Source organism: Nannobrachium achirus, assembly GCF_963921795.1.
Source record: "Nannobrachium achirus genome assembly, chromosome: 11".
NCBI lineage: Eukaryota > Metazoa > Chordata > Actinopteri > Myctophiformes > Myctophidae > Nannobrachium > Nannobrachium achirus.
Window position 1 is genome coordinate 22,793,766 of NC_137820.1, and position 17,396 is coordinate 22,811,161.

General features: G+C 44.8%; 1 protein-coding gene across 1 annotated transcript in view; it reads right to left on the bottom strand.

Annotated features, from left to right (window-relative positions):
- wwox (WW domain containing oxidoreductase) overlaps positions 1–17,396 on the bottom strand; it is a 306,800-nt gene that overhangs the window by 228,274 nt on the left and 61,130 nt on the right. Inside the window, exon 6 of the mRNA XM_080736119.1 lies at positions 3,983–4,071. Coding sequence (XP_080592245.1) covers positions 3,983–4,071 — 89 coding nt within the window. The remainder of the gene's footprint in view (positions 1–3,982; positions 4,072–17,396) is intronic.

Consider the following 17,396-nt stretch of genomic DNA (forward strand, 5'->3'; position numbering starts at 1 on the left):
TTATCACCCACCACACCTCACTGTTTCCCTCCTCACCTGTATCTCTTATCCTTGATTGTTTGCCGGTGTATTTAAACAGCACTCACTCATTCCCAGGTGTGCCGCTCAGTTTGCACTGAAATACTAACATTTAAACTTCACCAAAACTATTATGCCTAAAAGTTCTAACCCTAACCTCACAAACACACTATGCCTAACTCTAACCTTAACCCTAACCTTTCAGAAATGATGCCTACACAGGCATTGACACTAAGGCTTGCCCACCTGCCCCCGGCAGGTAAATACAACTTTGGGGCAGGTGAAGTTTGCTTTCAGGTTGCCCGACCGGGCAAGTGCTCATTTGAGAGGGGACACAACCGTCTATAAACACAACACGAGATCTGCCTGAACGTGGCCATAAAAAATATATAAAATGACCAAGTGTGAAACCATAGCAATCATAACTACCTAGGTATTTGGATTTGGAGGTATTGAGGTATGATTACAAATTGTTATTGAGTTAAATTGAGTGGTAATTAAAATCTTACCTATCAATTTATAATGGACGATTTACTTTTTGGGCAAGTGTACATAACCTTTGGGCAAGTAGAACATGACCTGTACTTGCCCGACGGGCAAGTGCCTCTTAGACCTTAGTGTCAACCCCTGCCTACATTCCAGTAGGAGCGAGATCATTTAGCGACCTACAACTGGGTTGCAACCTGGTCGGTAGTTTTCACCGACTGGGTTGCTAAATCTACCGACTGGGTCGCTAAATCTACCGACTGGGTCGCTAAATCCACCGACTGGGTTGCTAAATCTACCGACTGGGTCGCTAAATCTACCGACTGGGTCGCTAAATCCACCGACTGGGTTGCTAAATCTACCGACTGGGTCGGTAAATCCACCGACTGGGTTGCTAAATCTACCGACTGGGTCGCTAAATCTACCGTCTGGGTCGCTAAATCTACCGACTGGGTTGGTAAATCACCGACTGGGTTGCTAAATCTACCGACTGGTCGCTAATACCGACCAGGTTGCTAAATCTACCGATTGGGTTGCTAAATCACCGACTGGGTTGCTAAATCTACCGACTGGGTTGCTAAATCTACCGACTGGGTTGCTAAATCACCGACTGGGTTGCTAAATCTACCGACTGGGTCGCTAAATCACAGACTGGGTTGCTAAATCTACCGACTGGGTCGCTAAATCTACCGACTGGGTCGCTAAATCTACCGACTGGGTCGCTAAATCACCAACTGGGTTGCTAAATCACCGACTGGGTTGCTAAATCTACCGACTGGGTTGCTAAATCACCGACTGGGTTGCTAAATCTACCGACTGGGTTGCTAAATCACCGACTGGGTTGCTAAATCTACCGACTGGGTCGCTAAATCACCGACTGGGTTGCTAAATCTACCGACTGGGTCGCTAAATCTACCGACGGTTAGGGTTAGGGTTTGGGTTAGGGTTAGGGTTTGGGTTAGGGTTAGGGTTAGGGTTAGCAGCCCGGTCGGTGGATAAGCGACCCTGTCGGTAGATTGAGCGACCCAGTCGGTAGATTTAGCGACCCAGTCGGTAAATTTAGCGACCCAGTCGGTAGATTTAGCGACCGAGTCGGTAAATTAAGCGACCCAGTCGGTAGATTTAGCGACCCAGTCGGTAGATTTAGCGACCCAGTCGGTAGATTTAGCGACCCAGTCGGTAGATTTAGCGACCCAGTCGGTGAAAACTACCAACCAGGTTGCAACCCAGTTGTAGGTCGCTAAATGATCTCGCCCTCTCTATGCCCAAACTCTGTCAACCTGGATGAACCACCTGGGAAAGAGGCCCTCCCACTCCCTCAGTTCAGTGCTTAGTCTCTGTGTGTGAACTCTGTGTTTGGTCTCTGTTCCCTCAGACCATCCTAGACTTTGCCTTTGGTGATTCTTGTGTAATGAGGACTTTGAGGACATCAAGCCTTCTAAAGGACTCTTGAGAGTTTGGAATTACCTTCTTGTGGCTTTTGTCAAACCGTGAACTTTTGGGTTTTCTCCTTTTGAGAAAACACCTGGTGTTAAGCCCAAATCTAACCTTTTTGAGTGGTGCTAACAGCTCCTACGTCTGGCTTTGTGTGTAGGTCCCTATTTCCGTATGAGTGTCCATATAAGCACGGAACTCCATGTATGGAGATATCTAACATCACAGACAAAACAGCCTACAAGGATATATGCATGCGTCGTGTTTGATACCATGCGTAGTGAACACCGCTCACAATTCTTTTTGGTACGTGTCAGACAGTAAAAACAGACGTTCTACAAGCTACAAGCTCTAAACGTTCGACATCGCGACATGTTGTGTATAGTTTTAGATTGTTGAATATGTGGTTAATATGTGATGGTGCTTCTGCACCAATGTCACAACCTCCTGTATATCATCACGGTCAGCAGGGGCGTCACAAGGGGGGGGGGGGGGGGGGAAGTGGGACTGAATTACTAGGGCCCAAGGTGGAGGGGCCTTCATTATTGTATACTTTAGCTATTGAAAAATAGCAGATCTACAAGCTTGAAGCCGTGAGCTTGTAGAGCAGTTATCTTTGGCTACTTTTAGGGTTGATTGCTAATGATTGGTGTCGTCAGGTGCTGAAGATTTTACCAAACCAACTCACCAAGAGGGTGAGTTGATAAAAAATGTTATGGTAATACTTGTAACAGTCCTGTAGAATGTCTTGATCTCAAAAGGAGCATAAATAAGTGCTGTAAAAAGTGTTATTTAACAAGAAAATAGCCTAACTATTTCTAGGTAAAAACTAGGTGTGCAGGAAAACAACGATTTGAATTCGAATCGTGTTTCTAACATGGTAAGATTCAGAATCGATTCTCATTTTCCAAAAATTGATTATTTTATGATTTTTTTATTATGATTTTTTTACATGATTTTTTATTAGATATTATGTTGTGTTTGTACAAGTTAACTCATTTAATGCCAGCCTATCACCACTAGAGGGCGCCCAGTAACCAGAGAATAATAGAGATATGCTGGTAATGCATGCCCAAGCCCTGGAGCCATGACTTGCCAGAACACTTTCCTTTGTGCATGTACAGGAAGAGGATGAAGTTAGCTTGAAGTTAGCTATTGGCTACCAAGCATTTTAGATTTAGATTTTCGTCAACTTAGCCATGATTAAACCTTGCACACCTCATGCATGGGAGAAAAAACAGAGAAAATGAGCTCTAAAGATCCTGGATTGCATTGGAGTGGATGGTAAATATCAGCAAATATCGGCAAATATCGTCCTCTGTAAACAGAGGACAAAAAAAAGAAAAAATTGAAAAAAAACTTTTTTTTTTTCAATTTTATTTTTTTATTTTTTTATTAAAAAGGCACTCTGGGATGCGATAATAAAGCCGAACTAGTTCGGGATAGGCACTCAATGAGTTAAAAGAATGTGTGCAAGCATGAATAAATCAGACAGACATGTTGTCTTGGATTTACCTTTGTGTGTTGTAAATGTAATAATTTTTAAATCGGAAAATAATCGTTTCTGAATTGAAAGAATCAAAAAAATCGTGAATCGTGACCCCAAGAAACAATTCTGAATCGAATCGTGGGATACCCAAAGATTCGCAGCCCTAATTATAAGTATCTTTTACCAATTATAGTGGGTTTAACTGGTACCGGATATGCGGCTCGGCAAATAAAATGTGAATTGATCCCAGTGCATGACGGAGGACGATATCACGATAAATTAAATCTCCATGATACGATTATCGTGAGTGTTTTTTATCACGACAAACGATAATATCGCTTATCGTCCCATCCCTAACGTACGTACATACTGTAGAGTATAAATACCAATGCGTTCACAGACTCTCTCTGTCAGAGCAGCAGAGATCCTCTCAGACAACAAACCACCTGGTGCTCTCTTCGTCTTACGAGACAGAGGAGTCAAAAGGACAATGCAGAAGTCAATAACAGGGTGTGTGTGTGGATGAGAGGAGAAGGGAAGAGGCAGCACACTCACAGTTTCTTTGCCTTGAAGGAGTCTGCAAACTCCCTGACACTGCGGAGAGACGCCAGGTCGCACATCATGGCCTCCACCCTGGCCTTGTGCTGTGGAGGAAGTAAACATCATCATCAGTAAACGTCATGCTGTCATCATAGCGTCTGATCACAATCACCAGTCTTAGATTAAAACCCATTTCTAACGGGTACACATTATTGTGTATTATTATTTTGTGCTTTAACTATTGAAAAAATAGCAGATATACAAGCTCACAGTGTGGCACCGAGTGCCGCGCTGCGAGCTTGTAGATCTAATATTTTTGAAAAATCGTGAAAATTTGAATTTTGACCCGATTCTATAAGTGTCTTTTGAATCCTTCTAAGGTTTTTTGAGAAATCTATGTTTCTATGTCAGCAATCTGGCCAGCCATCGTCAAAGAAAAGGTCCTTTTCACTTAACTGGAGCTCAGTTAGTCTGTTCTTGAGAGACTACTATGTCGGTAGTTCTCAAACATTTTCATGTGAAGGACCCCCAAAATGATATGTATTTGACCACGGACCCCCCCATCTCAAAATATCTAGTTTCAGGGACCACCCAAATTTTAGTTACAAACGTTTGCTTTGAAAATACATATATTCTAAGATTTGCACACATTTTCACGACTTAAAAAAAAAAAAGCAGATCTACAAGCTCGCAGCGTGGCACTCGGTGCCGCGCTGTGAGCTTGTATATCTGCTATTTTTCACTGGTTAAAGCATTCAATAATTCTAGGCCCTAAATGGGTTAAAGATGAAATATGTTTTATTTGTTACAGCTCATTTATGAGTACAGTGTAAAAAAATAATTTGGTTTCAGTTTCAACAGCGTACCTCCAACCATAACAGTAATAAAGACATTTGGTTATTTGTAGGATATTAATGCTTAACGAGACCAGATCAATGTTTGAGAGAGAGAGAGAGAGAGAGAGAGAGAGAGAGAGAGAGAGAGAAAGAGAGAGAGAGAGAGAGAAAGAGAGAGAGAGAGATGGGGGTCCAAGTTCAAGGTCATGAGTCAGATTTCATCCCATGAAATGGAAACAGCATTTCTTCAGCAGAGCATACTGACATGTGGTCACTGGTCATAGTTCTCAGTAAAGACTCCTCAAGAAGCATCAAAGCTTCTAACAGTCTCTTTTCTGAGTGTGTATGCACGTGCGCGCGTGTGTGTGTGTGTGTGTGTGTGTGTGTGTGTGTGTGTGTGTGTGTGTGTGTGTGTGTGTGTGTGTGTGTGTGTGTGTGTGTTGTGTGTGCGTGTGTGCGTGCGTGCTACTCTCTTGCCATATGTTGGGGCGACAGGGAGAGGATAGGAGTGGAGAGCGGGATAAGATAAATGACTTAAAAACTGAATGCACAACTGCATTTACACACCAGAGGTACTGTAGATGGAGCTAAATATTCCTCATGCGCTTGATCCCCGCTGAAGAAGACAATGAATGCACTGCAAGGTGCAGACCTTCAGACACACACACACACACACACACACACACACACACACACACACACACACACACACACACACACACACACACACACACACACACACACACACACACACACACACACACACACACACACACACACACACACACACACACACACACACACACAGCCCCGAGACCTCTGCTCAGAGGGTCCGCTCTGTCTGTCCTAGGGATGGGACGATATGAACATTTCATATCACGATTATTGTGACAAAAGAAATCGCGATTTACGATATTATCGCGATAATCAAAATCCATTATCCTGGGGTGGAACATTTGCAAAAAAAATAGCAGATCTACAAGCCCGCAACGCGTCGCAGCTTGTAGATCGGCTATTTTTTGGCAAAGACATTTGATAGAGATTGAAAAAAAGACCAAGTACGTATATTATAAGTACCTTTTACCAAAGGGTTTAAGTGGTACCGGAATATGCGGCTTGGGCAAGGCGAATTGATCCCAGTGCATGACGGAGGACGATATCGCGATAAATGAAATCTCCACGATACGATTATCGTGAGTGTTTTTTTATCACAATAAACGATAATATCGCTTATCGCCCCAATCCCTAGTCCCTATTCACAGAACAAGCTATGTTTGCGACCCCTGTTTGTCATACAGCATGAGCACACACAACAGCAGAGGTAGGGACGTGTGGTGGCGCTAAAATAAGTGCTGCACAAAGCAGTGTTCCTCAGACTAACGGTCCGTCAGACTCATTGTTCCTACCAGAGAGCGAGAAAGAAAGAAAGAGAAACAGAGAGAGAGAGAGAGAGAGAGAGAGAGAGAGAGAGAGAGAGAGAGAGAGAGACAGAGACAGAATGAGATACCGCTCTTGGGATTCCCGGCCATTTTTTGGCAGTGGGAATACCGGCGACTTCTGACGCTCCGTCGTCTCCCCACTGGTCCCGCGAGGAACACTGTCAGCTCACATTACGCCCCAGAAGAGCATTCAACGTTCTGCTCCACACCCAGCCTCTCTTCTCCTCTCTCTGTCTCTCTTCTCTCTCTCTCTCGCTCTGTCAGCTTTTTCTCTCCTCTTCTCCCCCAGACCTGATCTCTATCCCGGGAGCGCTCATATTGGGAAGTCTTACCACAGTGCGACCGTCCGACTGTCCGTCCGTCAACCCGTCTTCTCAAAATGTACATCAAGGGTCTTCAACAAGGGGTTCGGGACCCCTAGGTGGTCCTCAGAGTTACTACAGGGGGTTCTCAAAATATTTGTGTGATAGAAAGAAAAAAAGAAAATCTCCTTTTTTTAGCCAGATTCTTAAGCAGATTCTGAGAACTTTAGCCAAAAATAGGAGATCTACAAGCTCACAACGCCTCGCGCTGCAAGGCGTTGTGAGCTTGTAGATCGGCTATTTTCGGCAAAGATGTTTGGTGTAGAGAGGAGAAGTATTGATAGTTCAAGCGGTTGAATATCTGAAAACACAAATTGACATGAACCCAAAAGACCCTAATGATTGTGCTGGCAAACAACGAAATGATATGGAAATGTTTGACAAGGTTGTGGGGGTCCCTGCTTCATCATCTCTCTCTCTCAACTAAGGGGTCCTTGACCTGAAAACGTTGAAGACCCCTAGCTGTATCATGATATCTTCAGCAAGGACGTTCACGGAGTGGCGAGCACAAAGACAACAAGAAAGGGTTAATGGCTTCCTTCGGAATTGGAAATGTGTCTCTTTTCAGCCGTTTTACAGACACCTTAACTGCTCCTGGGTGTATTTACGCACTCGCGCACATATGCGTAGTACACATGCATGCACACACACACACACACACACACACACACACACACAACAAACCCAATGTTGTGACTCAAGGGTAAAACCACACTACCATACCATTATCTATGCCTGAATTGTTCTCTTGATGCTACTCTATACCATTATATGGATGCTATTACATGGCGTTAAAGGGCTGATTATGGCTATTGTAGATATGATTATAAGGGACCTGCTTTATATGATCTACACACGGCAGTAATCACAGGTGAGAGGAGATGATTGGCTAATTTAACCAATTTAGAACGGGTACACATTATTGTGTATCATTATTTTATGCTTTAACTATTGAAAAATAGCAGATATACAAGCTCACAGCGCGGCACCGAGTGCCGCGCTGCGAGCTTGTAGATCTGCCATTTTTGAAACATTGTGAAAATTAGAATTTTGACCCAATTCTATAAGTGTCTTTTGAATCCTTCTAAGATTTTTTGAAAAACCTATGTTTCTATGTCAGCAATCTGGCCAGCCATCGTCAAAGAAAAGGTCCTTTTCACTCAACTGGAGCTCAGTTAGTCTGTTCTTGAGAGACTACTACGTCAGTGGTTCTCAAACCTTTTCATGTGAAGGACCCCCAAACTGATATTTATTTGGCCACGGACCCGCATCTCAAAATATTTAGTTCCAGGGACCACCCAGAAGCAAAATTTGAGTTACAAATGTTCGCTTTGAAAATAAATATATTCAAAGATTTGCACACATTTTCATGACTTTTTCAAAAATAGCAGATCTACAAGCTCGCAGCGCGGCACTCGGTGCCGCGCTGTGAGCTTGTATATCTGCTATTTTTCACTGGTTAAAGCATTCAATAATTCTAGGCCTAAATGGGTTAATGACTTGTCTGAGGAGTGTGTGCACGCACACGCACACGCACACGCACGCACACGCACACGCACACGCACACGCACACGCACACGCACACGCACACACACACACACACACACACACACACACACACACACACACACACACACACACACACACACAGGAACACAGTGTCACACAGCATACATATAGGCAAATACACCGATCCACACACTCACTTTAATGAGGGCGATCTGGTGAATAAGAGCATAGCTGGCCACCTCACACCACGGTACGCACGAGACGAGAGCGGGATGAGCGATTTCATGAGCAAACTTTACAACGAAAAAGGGAAAAAATGTGTATAAAGCGCTATTGATTTTTCTTGTAAAATGCAGAGCTGATCGTTGAATGTTGTAAGAAAGAATTAAATGTACAGTTCAGCATGGAGCATGTTCGCTCAGAACGTCCGACACTGTCCAAATGATGAGGTCAGTATGAAACAGCAGTGGTTCTCAACCTGCGGGTCCCCAATTTTGGGGGGTCCCCAGATGATTAACTTAATGTGCAACATTGTTTTCTCACTCAACAGTAAACAAACCAACATAAAGTTTAGGTGTATAGAGGGTATCTGCACATTTCTAAAGTGACATTTTAAGGACTTTTTTAATACCTCTAAAATGAAATTGACCAAATTGAGAAAATAGCAGATCTACATGCTCACAACGCCTCACAAGCATGTAGATCTGCTATTTTCACAACAGAACCGTGTTATACAAAATTTAATGCCTCAACTCTTAGTGCTCTTCAGGGTGGGGGGGAAGGTCCCCAGTTAAAATATGATTCTTTTGGGGGGTCGCGGCCTGAAAAGGTTGAGAACCACTGCTCTACAGGGTGTGTGTGTGTGTGTGTGTATGTGTGTGTGTGCGCACTCTGTGAGTCTCTCCATCTGCATAGGACCTGCAGAGAAGATAAGAGCAGGTGTCATGCCAAGGAGCTGCACCCTCAGGACACACAGCACCACCCCACCTCCTCACCCCTCTCTCTCTCTCTCTCTCTCTCTCTCTCTCTCCATCTCTCTCTCTGGAGACCAGAAGGGAAGGAGAGAAGGAGGGATGGAGAGTAATGGAAGAGCGGAGAGGGGACGGGGTGGAGGGGTGGAGGGGTGGAGGGGATGGAGGGGTGGAGGGGGTGGAGGGGTACTGGAGCAAATCCAGCAGAGAGAGGTGAGCAGCCTGCCTGCATAGCCTATCCTAACCCCCACCCCATTCCTCCACCCTCTCCTCCTCCTCCTCTTCTACCCTGCAGATTGAAGTCTTGCGAAGAAAATAAAGTTTATTGCCTGGAAAGAGGGGAGGTGGGGTGGAAGCATGTAAAAAGCATTAAAGCGATGGAGGTGAACAATTAGACAGATGGCCAGGTTTTGGAAAGGAGAGGGGAGAGAGACAGAAAAAAAAGAGGGGTGAAAAGAAGAGGGAGGGCGAGGGAGAATGAAGGACAGAAAGGAAGGAAGAAAGAAAGAAAGAAAGAGAAAGAAAGAGAGAGAAAGGCGCGGACGCAATCGTTCAGGGTTTTTATGAGGAGTCCTGACAACTCCTGGTCTCTTCAAGGGCGAAGGGAAAAGTGAGAGGCAGCGAAGTCTCTCCGGTTAACTCCAGGAGTAATCGCTGAGTGTGCAACACCACCCAGCTCAGCTCTCACCCCCCTCTCACCCCCACCCCTACACTACATACCCAACTATATTCCTACCTACACACGGTAGCTCTCCTCCTACCCGCTTACACTAGCTATATTCCTACCTACAGTTAGGGCTGTCACGATTATGACATTTTACATGGCGATTAATTTTCTCTCAAATAATTGCGATTAACGATTTAATTGTGTTTTTGTCGTTGACAATTACATTTCTGTTTGGCTTGTAGGCTTTGAAGTTGCACATGGCAGATATGACACATAACCTAAATATACAATGAAATTACTGACATATTTGACAACTTTATACTTAAAAAAGAACATTGATAGTGGAAATAGCCGATCTACTAGCTCGAGCTTGTAGATCTGCTATTTCCACTATTTTTGACTTTGGTAAAAATATATGAACATTTTTCAACATGGAAACGATTATGACGATTATGAAAAATAATCACGATTATGTCAAATAATCTAAACGATTAGACGATTATGTAATAATTGTGACAGCCCTACCTACAGTATTCCATTTCCCATCTATTGCACTTACAGTAGCTGTATACTCCTACCTGTACATACATACCTGTCCAGTATTCCTACCTACATATCGCCGTTGTCGGGTGAAAACCCTGTATGTCCAAAACCATTCGTTTTGCATTTATCATTTTAAAAATGATTTAAACTAGTGAAAACAGCCGATCTACAAGCACACAACGCCTCGCACCGCGAGGCGTTGTGTGTTTGTAGATCTACTGTTTTCACTACTTTTGTGCGACCGCCTTGTATGATCAAGCAGGGTTTTACTTTACGAAAGAACGTACACATTAGAAACTTGGAGATGCGAGGTTTCCGCTCGACAACGACGATATACAGTATATCTTCCTACGGACATAATTCTGTCTTCCAACCCACATAGGGTACACACACTAGGGATGGGACGATAAGCGATATTATCGTTTATCGTGACAAAAAACACTCACGATAATCATATCATGGAGATTTAATTTATCATGATATCGTCCTCCGTGATGTGCTGCTTGGTGCCTTGCATGGTTTCCTCCTCCATCGGTGCATGAATGTGTGCGTGTGAATGTGTGAATGTAATGAACAATCTATTAAAGTGCTTTGGAATAAAGCACTATATCCACGAGTTTCCAACGCCCCATAGTGCATTGCGCAGACGTCTGCACCGAGCTTCCGGCGCCGATTTACAAGCTCACAACGGGTTGCATCTGCGACGCGACGTGAGCTTGTATGTCTGCTGTTAAACCCGGAAGTTTGGTCCCGATAGTCTCCAGTAAACTCCCGCGGAAACTTGTGGATAAATGCACCGTTTACCTACCTACTACGTACCATCCTAACTTTTTTCATACCTCTTACCTACCATAGGTACCTATAGTAACGTCTACAGTTCAGCTCTTATACCTACCTACCTACTACCTACCTACCTATCTACCTACCTATCTACCTACCTACCTACCTACCTATCTACCTACCTACCTACCTACCTACCTACCTACCTACCTACCTACCACCTACCTACCTACCTACCTACCTACCTACCTACCTATCTACCTACCTACCTACCTACCTACTGTACCAGTGTATATTCATGGTTCATTTGTTCTCAGAGAGTTGCCAAACACAGTATAAACTCCACTCCACACTGTGGATAAAACATGACCCGTGAGCAGCCGCGTCGGTCCGTCCGTCCGTCTGTCTGGCTCGCGCAGCCTGCTGGAAAGCAGGAATGAAACGATGACACAAAACACCAAGGTCAGCGCGACGCTATCGTTGGAGGCAGGAGGAGCGGGCGTCGGATGCCTGAACCCCCTCCCCCCTCCCTCCCCCCCTGGCCGTCAAACTCAGGAGAACAGCTGTCTGCAACATGACAATGACCTTTACGACTTTCACCAGGGAAGGAGGGGAGGGGGGAGGGACTGATAAAGAGGAGGGATGGAGAAAAAAGAATAACTGTGTGCACGTGAGTGTGTGCACGTGTGTGTGTGTGTGTGTGTGTGTGTGTGTGTGTGTGTGTGTGTGTGTGTGTGTGTGTGTGTGTGTGTGTGTGTGTGTGAGGGTGGATGAGTGTGTGGAGGCATGCAAGAGTGAGTGTGTGCAATTTCGTGTGATGACAAAGTTGACCACAGTGGGCATCTTCTCTCTTGGTGTGTGTGTTCTGTGTGTGTGTGTGTGTGTGTGTGTGCGTGCGTGCGTGCGTGCGTGCGTGCGTGCGTGCGTGCGTGTGTCGGAGGGGTCAAGACAGTGGAGAAAAATAGAGAGAGAGAGAGAGAGGGGGGGGGGGGGCGCGGAGGTGAAGGAACTGTAATACAATTAGAACTGGGGGCCATCCAATCCAATCAAATGAAGAGGTATTAGAAGCTGGGGAGGCCCCCCCATCCTGTTCAATAAGACACCAGACCACTCTAGTGTCTCCTAGGCGGACACACGTGCACCTCGCACGTACACCCACACACACACACACACACACATAAACAGGTGCACACACACACTCTGCTGACCTCTTTAATAGCACGGTGGCCGCTCCTAATGGACGCAAGCGAGTGGAACTGCCAAATAATACACTGTCCTAATCAGGGGTGTCTTACCAAATCCTGGGCCCCGGGTACAAGGTTTCACTGCGGCCCCCCCCCATGAATGTTCTTCATAGGGGGAGGAGGGGGTTTAACCCATTTAGACTGGGAACGCATTATTCCCCGTTATTTTGTGCTTTAACTATTGAAAAATAGCAGATATACAAGCTCGCAGGGCTTGTAGATCTGCTATTTTTGAAAAATCCGGAAAAGTCTTTCAATATTTCAAATCCTTCTAAGGTTTTTTGAAAACCTTTTCATGTGAAGGACCTCCAAAATTATATCTATTTGGCCACGGACCCGCATCTGAAAATATTTAGTTGCAGGGACCCCCCCCCCCCCCCAGAAGCTAAATTTGAGTCACAAAATGTTCGCAAATTACATATGGCAAATAGCAGATCTTGCCGCGCTGCGAGCTTGTATATCTGCTATTTATCAATAGCTAAAGTATAAAATAATTCCAGGCCCCCCTCCACCTTGGGCCCTGGTAACTCAGTCCCACTTTTCCCCCCCTTGTGACGCCCCTGGTCCTAATACACTAGTCTCTCTCAATCTCATCGGCCCCTCTCCCCTCGCCATCCCGCTCACTCCCTCCACTTCCTCTCGGCTCTTACCGCGGGCCGTCCCACCTCCACCTCGGCAGCCACCTCCCGGACATGGAAGAACACTTAAAGAGATCAAAACGGGTCCTTATACGGATCCGTTCGGTGCCTTTATTACACTCTCAGAGTTAAAGAAACACTTAGGGTTTTACTGTGCACTGCACTTAACCCCTGGGGCCTTTAGCAAACTCTTTAAGCCCGAAACGATTTCAGGATGATGATGAAGAAGATGATGGGTGAAAGAGCAGGATCAAACAGATGACAAGGTGGCCCGCTGAAGCACAAAATGTTAAGAAAAGAGAAACAATACATAAATAACGTCGCTGTCGGCCAGAAACCTCGTATCTCCAAGTTTCAAATGTGTACGTTTTTTGCTAAAGCAAAACCCTGCTTCATCATACAAGACCGTCGCACAAAACTAGTGAAAACAGCAGATCTACAAGCACGTTGACGCGGCCCACGCTTTCGCCCAGCAGGCGCGGACGCACGGTCTATGTGGCGTCGCGGCGCGGCGGCGGTGAAAGTGAATGAGCAGGGAAAGACGCGGCACGCGTGTGAAGAGGGCACCTTATGAAAAGCAATTAGAGAAATGACTTTGAGCCTCTCTCTTCCTGCTCCGTAGATTAGAACGGGCCTCGGAGGGGGGAGAGAGAGAGCGAGTGAGAGAACGCATCTCTACACATTAAGCCATTCAGAACGGGTTATTATTTTATGCTTTAACTATTGAAAAATAGCAGATATACAAGCTCACAGCGCGGCACCGAGTGCCGCGCTGCGAGCTTGCAGATCTGCTATTTTTGAAAAATTGTGAACATTGGAATTTTAACCCAATTCTGACCCGATTCCATAAGTGTCTTTTGAATCCTTCAAAGGTTTTTTGAAAAACCTATGTTTCTGTGTCAGTGTGGTTCTCAAACCTTTTCATGTGAAGGACCCCCAAAATGATATGTATTTGGCCACGGACCCCCATCTCAAAATATTTAGTTCCAGGGACCCCCCAGAAGCAAAATTTGAGTTACAAACGTTCGCTGAAAAAAGACATATATTCAAAGATTTTCACACATTTTCACGACTTTTCAAAAATAGCAGATCTACAAGCTCGCAGCGCGGCACTCGGTGCCGCGCTGTGAGCTTGTATATCTGCTATTTTTCAATAGTTAAATCAATAATTCTAGGTCTAAATGGGTTAAAAAACCAGGAGTGCTCGTTGGGACTCTTGAGAGTGTGAAAGCGGACCCGCGCGGGTCTCGCTTTCACGCTCTCAAGAGTTGGTCGAGCACTCTGTGTTTTTACTGTGTGTGACCTTGTCCTCGCCACACCACACTAAATTGGTCATCAGCTTTTTAAGACTGTATTTTATCATAGATATACTTTTTTTTTTTGGGCAAAAAAATAAAAAGAGAGAATAAGAGAAACGAGAGGAGGGGGAACGGCGGGAATGCGCCGGTCGTATATCATCCTGTCACAATTATGACGTTCGTTCATAAATACCAACCCATCTCCTCTCCACCTGGCTAAGTCACACGCGCTCCTGCGCACACACACACACACGCTGCGCACTGCGCACGAGAGGCTGCGTAGCTGCCCACCGGCGTGCGCGCGAACCTACAAAAAAATAAATAAATACCAAAAAGAATACGGACGCGAACACGTGCCGGCTGTGCGCACGTTCGCGAAGAGACTCTATGAAGTGCACACACCCACACAAACTTGAGAAATAGACGAGGGGCAGCAGGATTCTGGACATGTCCCCTCGACAAACAAAGAATCAGTATCCCAAGGTTGACCTCCACGCGCAGCGCATACACCCGGACACATCATACAATCAGCACATACCGAAATGTATGCACACACCCTGTGCGTGCCACACACACACACACACACACACAAACAAACAAACATGGGCACACGCGCATACACATTCGCTCACATGCGCACAGTCTGCAATTAATAGGGAGGCAAGTCTCTGGTGAGGGGAAAGAGAAAGTGCCTGTTCAGCACATACAGGCAGAATATGCAATTTCCTCCAGTTAAGTCTGTATTAAATTGATTTCTTCTTTCTCTGACACGGACTGGGTTTTTCCCCCCCTAATGAAAGCTGGATAATCTACAGGTTTTTCCCTTTCCTGAAATCAAGTTACAAATCAAGCCGGCGCGCGTTGGGCCGATATGGGAAAGGTGAAGGAAGGACAGGGGATGATTTTCCAGATGAGAAACATGGAGAATGAGGCATAATACGTGCAGCTACTCTCAACGTGGACGTCACAAGCACAGGAACGAACACACACACACACACACACACACACACACACACACACACACACACACACACACACACACACACACACACACACACACACACACACACACACACACACACACACACACACACACACACACACACACACACACACACACAGGGCTGTCACGATTATGACATTTTACATGACGATTAATTGTCACTCAAATAACTGCGATTAACGATTTAATTGTGTTTTTGTCATTGACAATTACATGGCTTTTAGGCTTTGAAGTCGCACATGGCAATTATGACACATAACTTAAATATACAAAGAAATTACTGACATATTTGTCAACTTTATACTTAAAAAGGAACACGCGTTGTGAGCTTGTAGATCTGCTATTTCCACTACTTCTTTTTAAGTGTTTGAAACGTATTAACATCTCTCAACATGGTAAACGATTATGACGATTATGCAAAATGATTGAGATTACCTCAAATAATTGCGATTAGACCATTATGTAATAATTGTGACAGCCCTACACACGCACACGCACACACACACACACACACACACACACACACACACACACACACACACACACACACACACACACACAGAGAGAGCTGCCTGTGCCCATTATGTGCAAGTGCACGCTCAAAAGGGACAAAAGGTGCAAGTGCACATGCACGTGCAAATGTGCACTCAAATTCACACGCTGAAAAATCTCAATTTGTAACTAACAGTGTACAAATAAATGTACCATTTGTTCACTGCTAAAAGTTTACAATGAACACATGGATGGGCGCATGAGTATGAACACTTCATTAATGACTGTAATGAATGGAACACATGAATTAGTAAGGAACCTGAAAACAGTTAATCAGTCATTCAGAGCTGGCAGGGATCTGTGTAGGGACGAGAGAGAGAAACAAGACGCACGCTGAGAACACACATGGAGAGCAGAGGAGGCGGAGGATGAGAGAAAAGAAAAGAAAAGAAAAGAAAAGAAAAGAAAAGAAATGAAAAGAAAAGAAAAGAAAAGAAAAGAAAAGAAAAGAAAAGAAAAGAAAAGAAAAGAGGTTCTAATAATAATAACAACAACAGCAATAATTGGGGGGAAAGGTGATCAAAATAAATCAAATACTAAACCATAGCAGGAAAACTACGTGTGAGAAAAACTAATATGCCACTGGCAGGAAAAAACTAAAATTGTGAGAACAATCCCAGTAAAAATACAAATTAAATCACACTCATTTCCCAGGACAAGAGCGGTGTAAGGAGAGAGGATATTGTATATCAGCACATTAAAGTTGTTTCACTCACTTGAACACAAGAATATAGGCCACACTGAAAAGGGGTGATGAGCACAGTTTATTTTAAGGCAAAGGGAGGTTTGATCGGTTCTATACACGTTAATCTAACTAAAAAACAAATCAAAGTACTAGTTACTATATGGAGACTATATGGAGACCAATGACATCATGACACAAAGCAACCTGACGTGCGTTACTAAACATGATTAAAACAAAGCAAACTAATCTGAGAAGAAAGATTTATTTATTTGTTTATTTATCGGAGAGAGGGAGGCAGGCAGACAGACAGATATACAGGCAGAGACAGACAGACAGACAGACAGACAGACAGACAGACAGACAGACAGACAGACAGACAGACAGATATACAGACAGACGGTCAGACGGAGAGAGAAGGAGAGAAAGCGATGGGAAATGAAAAGGACAGGGCGGTCATCATAATTGCAGCGTTTGCTTTTCGGATGCAGACAGAGCAGGGCCATGGGGCCTGAGGCAGATATCAGATTCCACACAAACACACACACACACACACACACACACAAGCACATGGCCATGCACATACATACAAACACACACACACACACACACACAGACATGTGAATGTGCGCAGAGCTGCAGACACAGTCAAAGTTCTCCAGCAAAGGGCTGGCCAGATTTCAACGTGTTTCATGTGCACGTGCACGTGTGTGTGTGTGTGTGTGTGTGTGTGTGTGTGTGTGTGCGTGCGTGCGTGCGTGCGTGCGTGCATGCGTGCGTGCATGCGTGCTGTGTTTCAAGGGGTTCAGTGTGAACTTAAAGACGCTACCATTCAGCGAACCCCTCGATTTCAGTCTTCCAAGCCCTGACAATGTCACCTCTAAACTCTCTCTCTCATCATCCTC